Here is an 18,990-nt window from a genome sequence, read left to right on the forward strand (position 1 = left end):
GGAACGTAGAAAAGGTGATATGGCAGACAGCGAGTGGTGAGGGTCAGGTGGGACAAGGCAGGCTGCAGCATGTGAGGATCAGGGAAGAACTTCTGGGTATAGCTCAGGCTCTGCAGCAAGAAAGGACTTTGGTTTTTACACGGCACGAGAGCAGCAAGAGAGCACAATGAACAAGGGAGGCAGCTGTAGGAAGTTAAGCAAGGTAAGCATGGGCCAACTGGGTAGGCCAAGAGGAAGAGGTTAGACTTCATTGTATGCGCAACTGGAAGGCACTAGGGAATTCTGAACAATTTCTTGAAGCTGGAGCATTGCTAAACATTTGAGGTTGCTACAGATTTAAAAAACAAAAAACAAAGCAAAACAAAACTACTTAAAAATCACAGATACTGGTATCTCCTAAGTGGAGTGTGGGGGATTCATCTTTTTGCAAAATGAATTGTCCAGAAATTCTTCCCAGTCTATTTGTTTGCTCATTTACATTATAAAATATTTAAAAATTTCTATGTTCCAGGCACTGTGCTTGGCACTGAGAAGATACAACTGAGAAGACATTTTTCTGCCCACAGGAATATGAGACAAATAACCATGCCATGACAACACACTGTGATAAATGCTCTATTGGGGGATAAATGTTCCCCAAATATGTACGAGTTGTTCTACCCAGGCCGGGCAGGGGGGAAAGTGGGTGAGGAGGGGGAACCAACAAAGGCTTTCTGAAAGACGTGATGTTTAATAACAGTGTTTCCAGGAGGTGAGAGGAAAAAGGGCAAGGCTGAAGAAGTGAAACAAGTTCAGTAGAGCCAAAGTAGAGCATTTAAACAAAGCCTGCAGTGTCAAGCAGGGGCAGACCACCTAAGCCTTCTCAATTAATAAAAGGATTCTCAAGGCTACAGGATTAATGGGGGCCACCACTTTTATGGAGAGGGAGTGATATGCTCACATTTGCATTTTAGACCAACCCCTTAGGCTGCTACATAGAGAATGAGGCAACAGTCAGAAAGACTAAAAGGGCAAGACTTGGCAAGGGCGGTGGTAGTAAGGAGTCAAATAGGCAGAATCAACAAGTATTGAACAATGACATCAAGTTGATGATGAGTAAAGGAAGCAGGCTACATTTCTATGTACCAGATGGAGAGTGGTGGAATTCGTGGAAATAGGAAGCACAGGGTAAGAAGCAGGTGTGGGTGCAGAAAAGGAAGGGGAAGCATTCATGTACAACAGTCAACTGGTGTGGGGGCTCAGCAGACAGTTGGATATGTGGGTCTAAGGAACAGGCAGAAGATGGAGGATACAGACAATAGTTGGCATACTGCTGGTAAGTGGAACTACAGAAAGGGATGAGATTAATCTAGGAGTTAAGAAGAGGATTGAAAACCAGATCTCAAGACATAACTTTTAAGGGGGAAAGAATGCTCAAGAAGACAGAGATGGCAAGAAAGCCAGGATAGTGTTGTGCCACCAAAGACAAGCTAAGGGAGGGTTTTGGGGCTACTGACAGCATCCACTGTTGCCAGAAATAATGAGAGGGTCCATAAGGCTTATAGGGAGGTCACGGTGATCTTAGTAGGGGGAGAGTCAGTAGGTAGGCAGGGACAAATTCAACTGAGTGAGGAGGAGGAAGATAGGAGGGATGCCTATATTTAGTCTCCAGAGTAGGGATACAAAAAATTCAGCACAGGACTTCCCCCACAATAACAAGTCAAGGGTGGATTTACCAAACATTGGAAATAACTTCAGAGTTTTAAAAAATGGGAAACAAAGTACCATTGTGGAACAAATGAACTCAGGTAGGAAAAAGCCCAAGAAACCTTCCTGAGATTTCTCCTTCCAAATGCTTTCTGGAGTAGCTACACACTGGGTTGGAGCTAAACACTCATTCGCTGGGAGCCAAGGTTCAGGTACAGGGAGGATGACTCAGGGACTACCAGACTTCAAACATAGCCCACTGCCTGTCTGGGGAGTAAGGGCAGCAAGGGCAGCAAGGGAATGGTAATCACAGCCAGCAGACCAGAACCGTCACAGTTACGAAAAGTAGCACATCACAGGCGGTGTGGTCTGAGCCAAGAAGGTAACAGGTAACTGTTTATATTAGGAACCCCACAATTCTTTCCTCACTACCTTTCTTCCTGATCCACCCAACAACTGTATTTAGTACATGTCACCTTGACACTGGGAAAGGTTGTAGATGCTAAGCAGTAATAAGAAACAGTTCTAGCCCTAAAGCAATGCAAAGTCCAGAGGGAAAATCGGGCATCTAAAGAGATGACAATCCTATCTTTAGTTAAGCAGTGGGATCAGCAGCCTGGAGTTCTATGATGATTTATATAGGTCTGCCCCCTGTAACCTCAGGCAGTTTCTCCATCTGAAAAATGAAGCCATTAAGAGCCTCTCTCCTGGGGGTAATTCTGAGTGAATGTGAAGCACTCAATTCTGTGTCTGGCACCAAGGGAGCCCCCAATGAATGACAACAGCTGCTGTTGTTAAATAGAGTGACAGAAATAAGAACTGGTTATTGAAATTGTGCTGAAAGAGCACCTAATCCAGGTTCGGGAATGCTTCCTGGAGGAGCTCTCAGTGGATCCTAAAAGGAACAGAACATGTGGCAAATGTGGGTAGGACAGGAAACTGCTCTTTCACTTTTTCATCCCCATATAATGAACATGATGCTGTTGTTCTGGGTGGTGAGTCACCGAAAGAGCACTGGACTTGGAATCTGGAAGTCTAGGTTTAAATACAAGTTCCCAGATTAAGACTGCCCCACAGATGTGAAAAGGCCACTCAAGCCCTTTCAGCCTCAGGGGCTCTCACTCACAAACTATAGGAGATAGCTGTCTTGTACTCCTCATTAATTCAGTCCATATTTATCACACACCTACAAATAGCACTGGCAAGTCCTAGGGAAATAATACCGAGTAAGAAATAGGCATGGACTGGACATATATTCAATATAGGAATCAAGAGAAGAAAATGGGCAATAATAAATACAGTATGCCAAGTGCTATGATTAAAGTTGATGTGAAAATTAAATTAAATTAAACACTCTGAAGGAAGTGGCTCTAAAAACTGGAAAGCACTATGTATCTTGTAGTGCTATTATTATTCTTGACAGTAATACTAGCCAGATCTCCCATAAATCTCTCACAAATATTTCCCAAGTTCTAGTCAGCTGATGGCACCTTATCTCCAAGGGAGCTATGGATCAATGTGTATACAGATGGGCTCCAGATCTGACATCTGTGCCAGGTTTCTGTGGTCTGGTACCCAATTAGTATCAGAAAGAGTGTCTTGGCATTTCATGAAGCCTGTTCACATTAGGGAACATTTTGGTTGGTGATCTTGCAAATATTAAAGGATCCAAACCGTACATGCCAGTGGTGGGGTCTGATGAACTTACTCCCCATTCAACAAGCACTGTACATCAAATGTTAGCCAAGTACTATTCTAGGAGGCCAGGGTAGGGAGAAAAATAAGGTGGTACCTGGTCTAAAGGGGATCAGTTTAGTGAAAAAAGACACCAGGGAAACCATTAAAAGGTGTTATGATTACTGTGAGACTGTGTATAAAGAAGGATCATGTAATTTATTCCCAAAATAGAATGGTCCCTAGACACAATATAAACGTCAAGTGGTTTGCTCAAGGTAATGGCAAATAAATGTCAGAACCAAAGCACGTTGATACTGCAACCTAATTAGATGTCGCCCAAAGCTTTGATTTCCATGGAACTAGTTACATTCTTTGGATGGTTCCTTGTAATATGTCATTTTCTGTGCCTATTAGATCCTGAAGGCATTTGTGGATTCTGAGATTATGAACTGAAAACTGTGTAAGGGTGATGATAATCAGACACCGGAGCCTTTTTATGGTGGAATTTTCATTATAGTACTGAAATTTAAGTTTTAGTGCCAAATCTAGACTTCTGACTAATAGCCAGCTACTTAGGTTTATGTTAAGCCCCTATCTAAAAGAATTCTCTCCTCAGGCTCTAAAATGAACTGTCTTTCTAAGTGCTTTTTAATATTAACATTTAAAAGTTTTTTCTAAGCTACCCTAGGGCTAAGCTAAATTAATTTCTCATTTTTAGACTGGCTCTTTATAGTCAGTGGTGAAAGGACTTCTACTTTTATGCATATGAACATGGAAGTGATATTCTTGGTAAGATGAATTAGAAGAAGGACAGAAAAAGCTTTTGGAAACATTCACATTATGGTGTTTGGGCATCACTATCCTGCCTAAAAGGCCACTTAACAAGTCTGGAGGTAATTTTCCATGTGAAACTTACTTTCAAAGTAAGGTTCTATTGGAGTAATTTCTTCCATCTAAGAAATACTCTTCTGGTCATAAATAGGAAACTAGAGTTGGCTGGTGAGTCTCTTATCCACAGTCAACTGAGAAGTAGCTGTCTCACTACACAGGTGATGTGATCTCCATTCTTCTTAAGGGATAGCATTTGCCCTAACTTTAGCTTAGAGAAAAAAGACTACATCTCATAAAGATATTTCTGTTTCATTGTCACATGCCATTTTATAGATGAGGAACTTAAAAAATGAAGGGGAAATGAATGTTGGTTAAAAAAATTCCTTAAGGCAGTTCTCTCTCAAGCTTAAGACAAGAATCATAAGGAAACCCAAGCCTTTTTCATTGCAAAAAATAAAACAAAAGAAAAATATTCCCTTGCTCTACAAGCAACAGCACACAACAGTATAGAACTTCTAGACCAGGAGTTTAATTTTAGGCTAACAGAGTTAGGCTATTTGTTAGGAATCTTTTACATTTTAGTACTGATTATTCTTTATAAGAAGAAATGCTTCATTTTTCAGCCTTTTCCAATAATTAAAAATTTGGTGAAAACAAAACAAAAACAAAAAATTTCACTTCTCTAAAACATTTTTGAAACAATCTTACGTAATTTGAGAAAGAAAAAAATGTGGTAAGTTGAAGTACGGCAGATATCTTTTAATTACAACAAGATCACATCAAACACATTTTCCTTTACATCACCAAAGTTCCACAGCCCTGAATCTGCAGATACCCCTAAGCATTATGTTTATGCTTCTTATGGGGTACCTTTCAAGATTTAAAAAATCCTTTTAATGGTTTATAAATTCTGCCAGCCACAGTCACGACCCTAAATGCCTGACTTTTTAGTGGTTTTAATAATACCACACTTAGTCACTTGTGAAACACAAAAAGTAAAAGTTAGCCCTTAGGTCACCAAACAATCTGAAACATGAGACATAAATTTTGAGTTCCTTTCTTATAAGAAAGGAAAATCTAAAGAGCTGGAGCAACAGATAAATTCTGAGCACATAGGTTCTCTTTGGCGTTCATCCTGTAGTTTTCTATCAAGTTTGAAATGTAGTTAAATCACAGGTTTGCACTTCAGGTTGCTTATCTCTTATAATGGACTTGGCCACATATCAAAGAACCTGCCCATGTGCACTTATCAGTCCCTGACAGGTATGAGGCTTAGGAATTCAATATGGGGCTTTTTTGCTCACTTGTTTAGAATCTCAGATGTAGTATATCAGCAAGTATTTGGATGAGAGCTCCAATTACTTATGATCTCAGGTAATCCTCTATTGCTACAGAGTTGCCTGGTTATAAGCTACAGATTTAAAATAGTCTTATGACGGATAATTCATAACCATGAGTTAGAAGTATATATGAATCTCCATCAATCTGTTTAGGGGGCTGGGGAGTTTTCTTTTTAATTTTTTATACTAATGTATTATTTTGAATGGTTATTATATCAGTTGACAAAATTTCCAAACAGTATAAAAGGGAGGATAGGAAAAGTAAGCCTCCGTTCTTACTGACCCCTTCTCCAGAACAAATCATTATTGAGTTTATGTTTTCTTCTACAGATATTAAAGAAACACGCAAACTTATGTGTAAGATTTCACATCCTTTCCTCTTTAAAAAAAAAACCAAAAGGTTAAAGTTATTCACATTGTTCTGAACACTGTTTATTTTCCCCTAGCCATGTTTACTGGAAACTGCTCTCTCAGGTCATGGAAAGTTGCTCCCTTGTTCTTGTGACGATATAGCTTTCCATTGCAGAGATATGCAACAACCTATTCAACCAGGTCCTTACCAATAAATAGGCAGGTTATTTCCTATCTTTTACTTTTGAATGGGACAGAAATGTGGAGTTTGATAAACAGAAGAAGCAGTGAATGAATACTGACATTTTATCTTTCCTCCTGCCATCTTCCTTTTAAAAATTACTGATGTTTAAACCAGGCATGGTGGTGGACTGCCTGGATTCCTGGCAAGCTACTTCATCTTTAATTTTACTTTCTGTCTACAAAATGGGGAAAAGAATATCTGCCTCAGAGGGGGACAATGAGGATTAAGTACAATAATGTGTATGCAAGTTGCTAAGCAAAGTGAAGTAATAGCTCAAGAAAATGTTAACTATTATTAATAAAACAACTTTTTTTTGGAGGATAAGGGGAAAAGCATCATGGTCCTACCTACAAATATACCTCTTATGAACTGTGTTCTAGCACAAAGCTCCATTTCCCTATTCTACTCTCCCTGTCTCCATATTTCATAAACATCCTGTAGACTGACCTGGTTGTTGAGTGCATGATATTATAGCTCCTTGTTAGTGCTTGTATGTGTCCATTTGCCAACAATATCCTCCGTCTTCACACAAGGACTTTTTTTTTTTGCTCAGGTACCTTTTTATTTCTCTTATTTTTGAGAATACTTGAGTGAAATGAAACTTGGATGAAGATTTCAAGTCATTATGCCAACACACACAGGCACGATTACTTGCAGATAGAAAAATGAGGGCTCAAGTGTTCTATGTAGGGTCAGAGAATTAAATGATGGCAGGGCAGTGAGAAAAACCTTGGCTGTTTCCCAACATGGTAGGACAGGGTTTTGGAGCTCCTAAAATCAGCGAGGGTATTATTACAACCAATTACTCTCTTGAAAAACAGGGAAGATGACACTTCTAGTGTAGTTCATTCCTGATGATGTGCACTGGAGTCTATTCAGGTGCTATAAGCTGCACTGAAGACTCAAATCATACTCCTTCCTCAACAGTGACACAGGGGAAGACTGCCTTTGAGGGAGCTGAGCTTTCTTTGCTTGATCCAGATCTTCACAGCAGCACAACAAAGAAACTTCTCTGCTCAGCATGCCATCATTCAATGAACTTGTGACATAGGGAGACCAAGTGTTAGCACAACATCCACTGAAGTAAGAGGCCTGATTTCTTACAGAAGCCAATTGTTCACTTGAAGCAGGCCCCTCAGACCCAGAGGAAAGTTGAAAATAGGGTTACTTGGCCCATAGGCGCTGGCTAAGGGGCTGGAAGGTACGCTGGCTGACCCTCTTCCTGTTTAGTAGTGGAGTATGAGAATTCTTGTCCCTGGGGGTATGGCAGAACAGAGCATCCAGAGTGTAAGAAGTCACGTGGCGATGTATATGTAGTTTCCCATAGATCTCCTCAAATCTGTCCACAAGGTTGAGCACATCCTTCACTTTTTCCCTCACTTTGACCAGCACCTCCTCGGAGAACTCCTGTCTTTTCACAAATCTGGATAAATTTCCTTCTGCAGCACTTTATAGTATCTCTATTAGGGTTTCCAACATATTTGACTGAATATGGATCATGATATTTAAATTAGTGTAGGTTATGGTCTCTGGATTCATGATTTGAGAAAATATGGATGCAGCTTTGGTCATTTCATTCTGATTCAGAGCTAACGCCACAGCAAAACAAGATGCTCTCCTGGAGACAATGTCTCCTTTGACTAGGGTGTCTTCTCTTAATGTAGTACAGATTTTAAAAGATTCTGGGCTGTTCAGCTTGTAGCAAATTGCAAAAGCAAGGACATAGGTATCCTGGGTGAACTTCACATCCTGGTTTTTCATCTCTATCAATATTTCCAATGCACTTTCATATTTGCCCTTCATAAATAACATATCCATCAAAATATTGAATGATGGGAAGTCTGAAAAGAAACCTTGTAAATGCTGATCTTTGATGAGCTCCACTGCAGATTCCTCAAGATCCATCTCATAACACAGCCTCATGAAAATTGATCCAAATTTATATTCCCCCAAAGTCATATTTCTAGTTTCTGCATGGTACCTGTGAATGACATTTTTAGCCAGCTCCATGTCCTCCTGGGACTGACACAAATGAAGCAAGGTTTTCAGCTTGTCCTTCAAGATGAGTTTGTTCTGGGTCAATTTCTCTTCCAAGTTTCTAAAATAAGTTTCTTTGGTGCCAGGAAGATTATATGCAACAGCCACTTTCTTATGTTGAAATTCCTTTAATTTCATAATACTATCTGTAAGTAGGTATCTTTTAGCTCCGAGAGGGCAGCAGCAGCAAGTGGAGCCTGAGCCTGCCACCCAGGGACTTGGGGAGATCCGTGGCGCAAGCAGCCCAACTTTTCTCGAGGACTGATGAGCAGCCCACACAAGGACTTTTTAACTCACTCCCTAAGAGGTAGCACAGAGGGGGAGATTCAGTGTCCTTCCTCTGGATATTCCTGCATCCTAAGCCCACTTCCCTGTAATCACTGTCTCCTTCCCTGAAAAGGACCTAGGTCTTCAAAGGCACTGAACACCAAATTCCCAGCACTGTGGAGGAGGCTCCCTGTCAGCACTTGGTAACTGCTTGGTCAATGCAAGTGAACTCCACGGAAACATGGATTCCATTCAGCCTAATTTCCTCAATAAAACCATGGATTATGGCTCTGGCTTCTTATTCCAATCAACAACATGGATATCTGCACTCAGGTCCTTATAGTCCTATAAACCTCAATTTAGAACCACTGGTGGTATAACTTCTGTCAAATGCATGGATAGGACAACTAGGGAGACACTTGCTCTGAGGGGAATCTTGTCTTCTATCCATCATTGTGCAACCAGGTAGATCGCCAGAAAGCACTATAAGAAGTACCTTTCAAAACTTCAGTTTAACATTACACTCTACATTTAACCAGAGCTAGTAGGAGAAACAGCTGCATATGTACAACCCCATGTATTTTTTGCATGAAACTGGTATCAAAGACATTATCTACTATGCTATTCAAAATCATTAATATAGGCCTTCATATGACATATTAATATTACAACTTGCAACTCAAGATGAACTGGTATGCTTTCTTTGAAGACAACTAAACTCCACATCCCATCAATTTTTTCCCCTTTGGCTTGGCTGCTAGATGGTTCAGGACACTTTTATGATGAATTACTCTATTCCTCTCAGCTTTTGTTAATCTGATGTTATTATTTATCCCAATTTTACTTAACCATGTGTGTACTTTTAGAAGAATAAGGCGGCTCACATTCCTGGATTTTGTTTGGTTATCAGTCATGCTCAAAGAACAGTTGTCACCAGATATCTGGCACATGTCACCAAACTGTGCTCTAAACACACACATGCACACGTACCAAGCTTGTCAGCATACAAAGGTTTGAAATAACAAACAAATGCCTGTACTTAGTAAAGGTTTGCAAGTCTTGAAAATGCTGCCCTAGTTTTAGCTGGCAAGAGGAGATGAGTGTCTGATGATTGCCAACACAGATTTTGAGATGGATATGATTCCCGTGCTGTGAAGCCATCCTTTAATAAGTGTATTGAAATTAGTCCAGCCCTAAGGGGGAAAATTATACCTGGATTCCAAGAAATAAAAGGAAGGAAATAGAAAAAAATTAAGAGGAAGTTCAATTCTCAAGTCACAGACATAAAAACGAACTGGAAATGCAATTAGTAGACCGTGAGATTGTGCCTATGCCACAGAGAAATGCTGGGCTTGCAAACATACTGTTGCCTGCCACCTCTTCAATTTGGAGGGAAGTGTAGTGACAACCAGATGGTCAGCTTTTGAGGGAGTTATTACTTTAGTTCTTTTAAGTGGCAGGAATGGGCAAATGTAAAAGAGATCTCATGAATGTGAAAAATGCAGCTTACCTGGGACTGAAGGCGTAGGGAATGCCTCAGGAGATGTAGCACCTTTGCCAACACACTTGGAATACGAAGAAAGGGCTCCGTAAAGTTTGAAACTTGGGAGAAATGAGGCACGCTATAAAGCTGTGTTCCTTATGAAGGAACAAAATGACAACTGGCTCCCTGCTCTGGATGGGCTGTATCAGAATCCTTTCTGCATACCTGTCAGATCTCAGTATCTCAAGAGTGGCTCTCATCTAGGGCCACAAGCCATGACAAGGAATGAGAGACTAGTCCTCAAGACCACAGGGGACTTGTTGGCCAGGGGCTAGACAGGCCTCAGGTCAAATTGTGGCCTATGGAAGCAGCTGAACATACTGGCTAGGCATGGGGGAATACTGAACTTGGACCACCCAAACTGCCCAGTTTCAAATCCCAGGCTCTACCCTCAGATACATTAGGTATCCTCTTGGTGCCTATTTTCTTATGTGTAAAGTAGGGGTTATAATAGTACCTAATGGGTATGATGATGAAATAAAAGTAAGTACATGTAAAATGCCTGGCACACTGGTGCTTAATGTAAATTTATCACTATCACCATTCTATCTATAGAGATTTGATTTCAACCTTTGAGAGCAAAATTTGTTCTCAGGAGTGAAAACCAGGCACTGGAGGATCCAAATAAGGTGGAATCTTCCAGGAGGTCAATGTGATCTTGGCAGGAAAATTATTTTCTATTCACACTCAAAGGTTTTGGACAATGTCACCACAAGTCGGAGACTTTTGCATAGCTCATAAGCTGGCTTTTGGTTGTACCACTGTTCTGACAGGCCACCAGGAGATGCCACCAACCAGCTGCCTGCACCTCAGGAACTCTCAGAGCCACTGAGCCAGAAGGCACATCGTTGTTGCATGTTTATGGCTCTCATAGAAGGGAAGGGGCCAGTCCTTTTCAATTTCTTTACTTCTGGTTCATCAAATTCTAAGATGATGAGAAAGACTCCTTACAATACTGTCATTAAACTACTAGAAGCTATCCTAGCACACTGTTATGTGCCATATGCTCTTTAATGATCTATAATGGGTCCTGATAATGAGAGCCTTTTCCCCTCAAAATTGTTTGTTAAATGAATCAACTGAGTCCAGGGCTAAGTAAAAAGATGACATTATTTTCATTTTAAAACTTTGTAAAAAGATATTATTCAATAAACTGGGAATAAAATAAATAATGCAACAACCAGTTGGACTTGAAAAAGGGACATTGGCAGAGAACATATAAGGAAGTCCTAGGGAGTTGGAAAGAGGCAGGAAAAATCTGTATCCTGTAGTATAGTCACCAAGTCCTTTATGAAGTGGGTATAAGCAAAACCTAGTGTAGTGGACACCAGTGGTCTGGGGCTCTCTCCTCTGAAGACACCTTTTCGCCATTCTCATAGTCCATGTGCTTTGCATGTCAAGCCTCTTCTTCCTACCCAGTCAAGGGATGAATAGGCAACTGAGGCCTAGCCCAGTAGAACATCACACACTCCTTGCCAGAGACTAGTTAAAGATGGGCTTAAGCCACAAGAAATTAGGCTCAGACGATTGTTCAAGCTACTGGAATGAGAGGCTCTATTGTGCTGGACTTGGACTTCTATGGAAATAAGTCTAGCTGGTAGAGCTCATCTTGGAATGAAAGAAATCAGGGATAACCTAAGAGGAGAGTAAACCCAGAGGAAAGCTGAACTGAGAGATGGCAAAGCCCAGATCCCAGTGGCAACATCTGAGTTCCTGGATGCAACCATGCTGAACACCAACATTCCTGGGCTTCTCAGGTACACTTGTGACCCACTAAGTTCCACTTTGGCCTAAGATAGTAGAATTAGCTTTTCTGTTACTTGGAACCAAGAATCCTGATTGGTAAATTTGGCCATGTCAACATATAAGATCTTGAACATAACAACTGTCTATACATTTAAAAGATGTCAGTTATATTAATGCTCATTTTCTGGAAAAATGTGAGAAGAACAGGAATAGTCAGGCTTTGTCAAGGCCCAGAGAGGCTCTGGACCAAGAGAAATGCAAACATTCTTAAATGAAAGTCCCCAATAGTAAGTTTAGGTGCTTTGGGGCTGTGTGCCAGCCTTCAGCTGAGTGTCTGGAATGCAGTTTCCATAGTTCATTTACAGTTTGAGAAAGAATCGATGTTACCAATCCAAAATGAAAATGAACAACAAATGCACTTTCACAGGTTTAGCACAGTAACTGAAGGTTAAACGTACAATTCTATCTAAGGAGTAAAACTAAGTAGGTTATATGATCAGTAAGGTTATGTGATCACTATTTATTCTCTTTCCTTATTAATCTCACTATGAATCTGGCCTATTGCAATAGTCTCCGAGCTGCTCTACCCTCTGGGGACTCAGTGCCAGCTAGTCTCTTAGAGATATACCCTAACTTCAAGGAAAACTGCCCTTGTAGAAAGCTGAAGGTGCCAAAATTTGTCAGATTTGGGGTAGTAATGTAGAAAAGAGGGATAGAGCTTGTTTTCAAATCTCTGTGGTTGGCTTTTTACAATATAAACCTTAAAGCAAAGACAATGAAGCAGAATGTTGTAGGACCTTAAGTGACACTTAGAAATGGAAAAAGGCCCTTTGTGGAAGAAAATGTGTGTTAAAAAAAAAAAGAAAGAAAGAAGTTCCAGATGGTGAGGCTTATTTGACTGTGAAGCAAACTGTGATGAAAATAGAGAACGTCTCAGGCAAGTTAATTACACAGGATAAATTGGTAGAAGATGTTCCATGGGGATCCAGCTAGCATGAAATTCTGGAATGGGAAGACAACATGACTAGGCTTCCCCAGCTTTACCGCCTAAGGAAGTAAAAATCATATTGACACAAGAAACAAAACAACTGTAATATTATAGATGAAAAGCATATGTACAAAGTTAATTATGAACAGCTCCCTGTGAATATCTTGTACGTTACTACCTCTGAGCCTTTTGTCATTTGCTCTTCTATCTAAATCAACTCATCTTTCAAGATTGTGAGGTCAGATGCCAATATGATCATTAAGCCTTCCTTGATCATTCAAGCCAAAGTCACCTTGCCTGACTGGGAGATCCAGCAGCACTTACTTTGTACCATCTAGGCCTTTCAACTTGGTCTTACAGTTATTTTATATTTCTGTTATCTGTCCCCATTAAGGGGCCTATCCCAATCTAACTCATCTTTACAGGTATACTTCAGACTTTGTGACTTTGGTTTGAGATCCCTGAAATAAAGCAAACTATCACAGTAAAGCAAGTTCCATGAGTTTTTCGGTTTCTCAGTGCACATAAAAGTTAAGTTTACACTATAACATAGTCTATTGAGTGTGCAAGAGAATTGCGTATAAAAACAATTTACATGATTAAGAAATGCTTTATGGCTTAAAAAATTCTAACAATCATCTGAGTTTCTGGAAAGATAGTGCTGACAGACTTGCTCAAGGTGGGATTGCCACAAACTTTCAATTTGTAAAAGTAGTACTATCTGCAAATCTCACTAAGTGAAGCACAATAGAATGAAGCATGGCTATAATTCGCTTATACAGTGAAGGCATTCAGTGAAAACTATTGAATGACTGAGAGAATAAAAAAGATAAGTTTGGGCTGGAGATGTAGCTCAGTGGCAGAGCACTTGCCTAATATGTGTGAGGCCCTGGTTTTGATCCTCAGTACCAAGGGGTAGGGGGAATGCAAAGTCATATGGATACTCTGGTCACAGAAGACTGAAACTCCTCAACTACACAAAGAGAAAAGAAAGCCTTCTGCTTAAAGTTGCCCCCACTATCCCCCAGATGTTTCTTGCGCACTGGAATGGCAGCAACTGGACTTGGTAGGGACCATGGCTGCTGACCATGCTGGAGGGCAAGACTTAACACCTCTGGTTTTAAACACATCTATGAAAACATGGTTGATTTGCCTTGGTCATGTGCTTCCCCTTGTTTTCTCACACTGTTACCATCTCTGGGTCATATGGAATTGTGGTGCAAAATTTACATTAATGAAGAACAAGGTTTTCCATCAAGTAACTCTAAAACAAATTAAGGAGTAATTATTTAAACACTCTTGTTCTTATATTCAATGGAAATCTTTCTAAGGCAGAGCACGTACTTCTCTACTTTCGAAACCAGAGTATATCAAAAGTAATTTACCTAGGAGTGGAGATTATAAAAATCAATTACTGCCTTGTACTGTCACATAGTTGTGACCAAAGGAGCTATTGTGTGGTGGGAAGGGTAGCTTGCTGTTTACCCTGGCCTCTGTAAGATTAGTTTTTAATGACTTTTTAAAAAGTTCTTCTGTACCTTGTCCATCAGCAATGAACTTTGTGTTCTCTGAATATAACTACCTCTTACAGTGTGTTACTTCCAAAATACTGGATGATGAAAAACCTAGTATAATTGTGGACAAAATAAGGTACCTCCTGGATGTGGCAACCTTAGAACCTCCTGTACTCTCAGTTCCTGCTGAAAGATTGAGTAACCCAGCCCTCTGGCTTCAGGTGATTAAACTAGAATCTCCAGCCTCAAACTCTCTGGTCCATAAGCTGGCCACAAGCCAGTGACCTGGCTCAGCAGAAAGCTGACCTCAGCCAATCAGATTCTTTCTCAGGAAATAAGGTTGGAAAGTAGAAAATTCAGCAGAAGCTGCTGGTGAAATTCTATGCAGAGTGAAGCTGAGGCAGCACTACGGCCATAAGGGGTGTGGGCAATCCATATCTATGAGGAAGCGGAGTCAAGAAGGAAAGACATGCGCACAATGGAAATATAGGTCAGGTGAGAACATTAGGCGGAAGCAGTTGGACTGAGCGGCCAACACACCAAGCAGTTGAATGCTGATGTAGACCCGAGAAAGCTACTGCAGTTCCTTCTGGTCCCTGCCTTCTTCCTTACAGCCCCTCCTGGAGCTCCTGCTCTGCCTGGGCCCCAACATCTCTGAATAGTACCGGGAGGGTGTCCAGCAGAACTAGAGACACCTGACAGAGCTGTGACTCGCTGGCTAGAGCTTTTGTGCTCACTGCCAGGTAAGTAACTAGGTTTGGTCTAGAATCAATGATGGCGAACGTTTTAGCGCTTTTAATGATAACAAATAGCCCACTGCAGCACACGTGCCCTAGGTTCAGCACAGCTGGTCCAGAAACTTTGGGCTGGGTGTAGTGTTATTCTATACCTCAGGTGCAAGTGGATCCTGTGGGAAGCATCCCTACTCACCCTTCGTCCATCACAAAGCAGGACTTGGCACCTCAGTGCAAACACCAAAGATATTCCAAATCCTATTATTCCTAGAACAACTATGACCATAATTATGGTAGGTAAGTAACTTTTTTTTCTCCCAGTATCAGGGATCAAACTCAGGACCTTGTGCTTGCAAGGCAGGCGCAGCGGCACTGAGCTAAATCCCTGGCCCTGCGGTATACAACTTTTACTGAGCATTCATGTGCTGGTATTTTCCATGAACTATTTTGACTAATTCTCACGACAACCTTATGAGGTAAATACTATTATTATTTCCACCAAATAGATGAGTATTATAGAGGTCATGTAACTTGTGCATTGTAAAATGGCTAATAAGCAGTGGAGCTGGGATATGAAATAAGTCTGTCCCCAAGGCCCAAGTTCTTAATACTGTCAAAGACTGGGTAACAAGGAACTGGTTTTTTTCGGAAGACTTCATGAGGTGACATGGAAGAGGATTCATATTATATACCACATACGAGAAGCTTCATAAAACTTTCTCCTAGATATTTCTGCTCCTCCAAAGTTCCTCCCCTACCGATAATATCTCATCTCTCCACCCCCTTCTCCATCTTGTCACCAAAGATCTCAACCTGTATCTCCACTCTGCAAAACTACAGTATGGTCCCTGGGGTCCTGATTCTGCCCCCGGTTTTGCACAAACACACAATCCAGTTTCACAGATGCAGCATGGAACCAGGCCAGGCACATAGTGTTGCGCAGAAAAGCAATCTGGTAATGCTTTCCAGAGAAAAAGGGCTGTCTCCATAGGTGGCAAAATCCACATTAGCTCAACTGAGCAAGGATTTTGTTTTCTTTCTTATCTACTAATTCCTGTACTTCCACATGAATCCAAGTGAAGCTAAGCATAAGACTGTGGCAACATACAAATAGGTTCTGCTTAAAATCACACTGCCTTCCTGTTTTGGGGTCCAACATGCTGATTACATATTCAGATTCTAGATGAGGCTTTTAGGGTTCCCTGAACATTTTTGCACATAGAGATCTAATTCTTCATGAGACATGCCAAGTTCAGATGGTTACATTATGAACTTGCTTGTATGAGGAGAACCAAAAACGTGGAATGAGGTACAAAGCTGGCTCTGCCTGAGTTTCAATAGGAGCATTCAGGTTATGGCTAACAGACAGAGCTCTCTATGCTCCAATTCAGACCAGCTGTGTTCAAAGTATCAACTCTGGTTTTATTAAGCCTCCCTTTGTATTGCCACTGGAATTGGTAGAGCATTGAAAAAAATAAACTCCAGGAGTTGACATTTCTGGAAGTGGAAGAAGAGCCTGGAAAAATCAGACAGGGATGCAAAGAAAAATACAGCCTGAAGAATGCCTTTCTTTGTAACAGTGAACCAGAGTGCTTGCTTGCTTGCTTTTGGGCATAATATATAACTAATTCACGTGGAAATTCAAGACAGAATTCATAACTGACTGGTAAGGAAAAAGGCATTTAATTTAGAATCGTCTTAAAGACAAAGAACAAAAAAAGAATCCTCAGACCCATATAGAGATTTAGGTATCACAGGAAAATTTACTGGCAAAAATTCTCCTAAGCCACAGTGAGGCATAGTCTCACTTCACTTATTTTTTCTTATTTATATTGATGGAGGGTTTAAAGAACTACTAATTTTGGATATTTTCTCTCCCATATATGATCAGAAAACAATTCTACAAGTCTGAATTAAATTTTAGTTTAACAAGATATTTGATTTAGGGCTTTATATAAAAAATTGTTACAGATTTTTGACACTAAAATATTAATAAACTGTTAATTGGGAAGGAAAAAATGTACAGATATATCCTAATGAGAAAGTCTTCGGGGAGAAGAAGGGGCCTTCAAAAATGCAACATATTTGAATGATCAAATTCCAGCTTTCTCTACTTTTTGCTATTTTTCTCCCTATATCATTCTTAAAATCCAAATTTTAAGCCTTTTGGCATCTAAATCATTGGAGCCATAGAGATCTCTGTGGGGAAAAGAAATACATTTGGGATGTTGCTTTATCTTTTCTAATCCCAGCACTTGACAATCTGCCGAGTCTGAGATGCAGGAAGCCTTATGGTGAACATGTTAAATAATTTTAAAAACCCCAAAACAACAACAACAACAACAACAAAAAACTTGGGTCATAAAACTAGAGCTCCTCCTCCCAAGCTCACAGTAAACTAGACCAAGGAGACAAAGACAGTATAAACTTTAAAGCAGATCTAGAAGAGGAACTAGGGGGATTACTGGAAACTCTGCCCACATAATGCACAATTGCAAAGATAACTTCAACATTATCTATTTTTGGGTACACGACCAGCCCACTCCTTAGAATCTGTATTGCAACAGCAGCAATGCCTTTCATGTATGTATATCTGATCTCTTCCATCTGAGCATTAAGAGATATGAAGGGAGAGTACAATTTAGTCTCTTTCAGAGAGTATGGAATAATGATTCAAGTGGGAAGGGACTGTCTGGCAGATCTGGCTGGTTCTGGATACTGATTTTGGATTCTAATGAGTGCTCTAGACTGCAATTAGGCCATGGCAGCCAAAATTCAACTGGTGGTGCCATATTCCAAAGGGAAACATAAGACTAAAGTAAGCTTGTGTTATATGGAGATGTAAGTGTACAGGAAAAAAAATAAAGCAAGAGCAACTAGCAAGAGTTCAGTACTAATTAAATGCTTGCAATTTTCTCTTGGGATAGTGTGGGGTCTAACTGCTTCTGGATGACTGCATCGGCTATGTCAGTCACTAACGTGTGGATCTGGTCTCTGTTGGATTAGCATGTCCACAATTCCCATGACTCCACTTCTTGATTCCTGATCTACTGCCAGTTTATTTTCACTGTGATAACTGAACATTGTAAGTCTTACCATGGGATAACTAAGGACATATTCCCTCTAATTCCAGATTCATAGAAAGGGTTAAGAGAGGAATGTAAGAGGATGTGTCTATTTAGTGGTAACAGGACTCTTTTTTTCCCCAGAAAAAGCAGAGAATTATTTGAAGCTCCTACCATGAGGCCAATGCTCTAAATTACAATATATGGATTCTACAGGAGGATGTAGATTTCTGCCATGACAGAGTGGAAGCCAATAAACTCAGTTGAAGATAAATGTCTCCTGTGTCTCAGCTTCAGATTTGCCAAATTCCAAGCAGTACTCTTCAAGTCAAAGTGCAGGAGTTAGTGGGCTCTAGTAATCTTTGTCAGTGATATTTCATGTCAGTGACACTGAAACAGACTTGCCTCACGTTCTATCCCTTGGTGCTGCTGTCCTTAAATTCTAGTGTGGAAGTTTCACCTACTTAAATCTTCTCAGGTTAAGAGCACAGAGCAGAACAAAACAGAATGAACAGGGCTTTCCAATGTGCACAAAATCTAAGGTGAATTCTATTCAATCTCACTGCCTTAGTAACAACAAAACAATAACAAAAACTCGTTTTAGTGAGTACTCACAAACAGTACCACTTCCCTTACAATAGAAGTTCAACAGATTATAAAATTACTAAAATGTGCCTTTTCTTCATTAGCATGAAGCAGGTGATCTTAGTCTCTTGAAGACAGGAGATGGTGATAAGTAAAAGTGATTTAAAAACAAAAGTGATTCAGACGTGTTCTCTGCCATTCTCCGGCCAAGGCGCCCGCTGTAACCCCGACAGGCTGACAGTCATCGCAGTCCCCCCAGCCTCGTAAGGACGAAAGCCAGTGACTGAGTAGAAATCAGGCCTCACTGGAACCCTGAGCAGAGGGTGGACAACTGCTTCTCAGGGACTCAGGAAACTCATGCGTCAGAAAAGGTGACTCATAA

At 40.5% G+C, this 18,990-nt stretch overlaps 2 protein-coding genes across 7 annotated transcripts in view; both read right to left on the bottom strand.

The window, feature by feature from the left end:
- LOC106010180 (pentatricopeptide repeat-containing protein 2, mitochondrial-like) overlaps positions 1–18,659 on the bottom strand; it is a 36,045-nt gene extending 17,386 nt beyond the window's left edge. Inside the window, 1 exon segment of the mRNA XM_087180464.1 lies at positions 1–18,659. This exon segment is cut by the window's left edge and continues 17,386 nt beyond it. Within this exon segment, the coding sequence (XP_087036590.1) occupies positions 7,294–8,304 (1,011 nt within the window). The 5' untranslated portion in view covers positions 8,305–18,659 and the 3' untranslated portion in view covers positions 1–7,293.
- The window catches only part of Arhgap26 (Rho GTPase activating protein 26), a 466,045-nt gene that overhangs the window by 47,116 nt on the left and 399,939 nt on the right, over positions 1–18,990 (bottom strand). The window lies entirely within an intron of this gene.

The sequence above is a fragment of the Heterocephalus glaber genome, unplaced genomic scaffold (assembly GCF_053883595.1).
Source record: "Heterocephalus glaber isolate CG9 unplaced genomic scaffold, H.glaber_assembly_v1.0 deba00001463, whole genome shotgun sequence".
NCBI lineage: Eukaryota > Metazoa > Chordata > Mammalia > Rodentia > Bathyergidae > Heterocephalus > Heterocephalus glaber.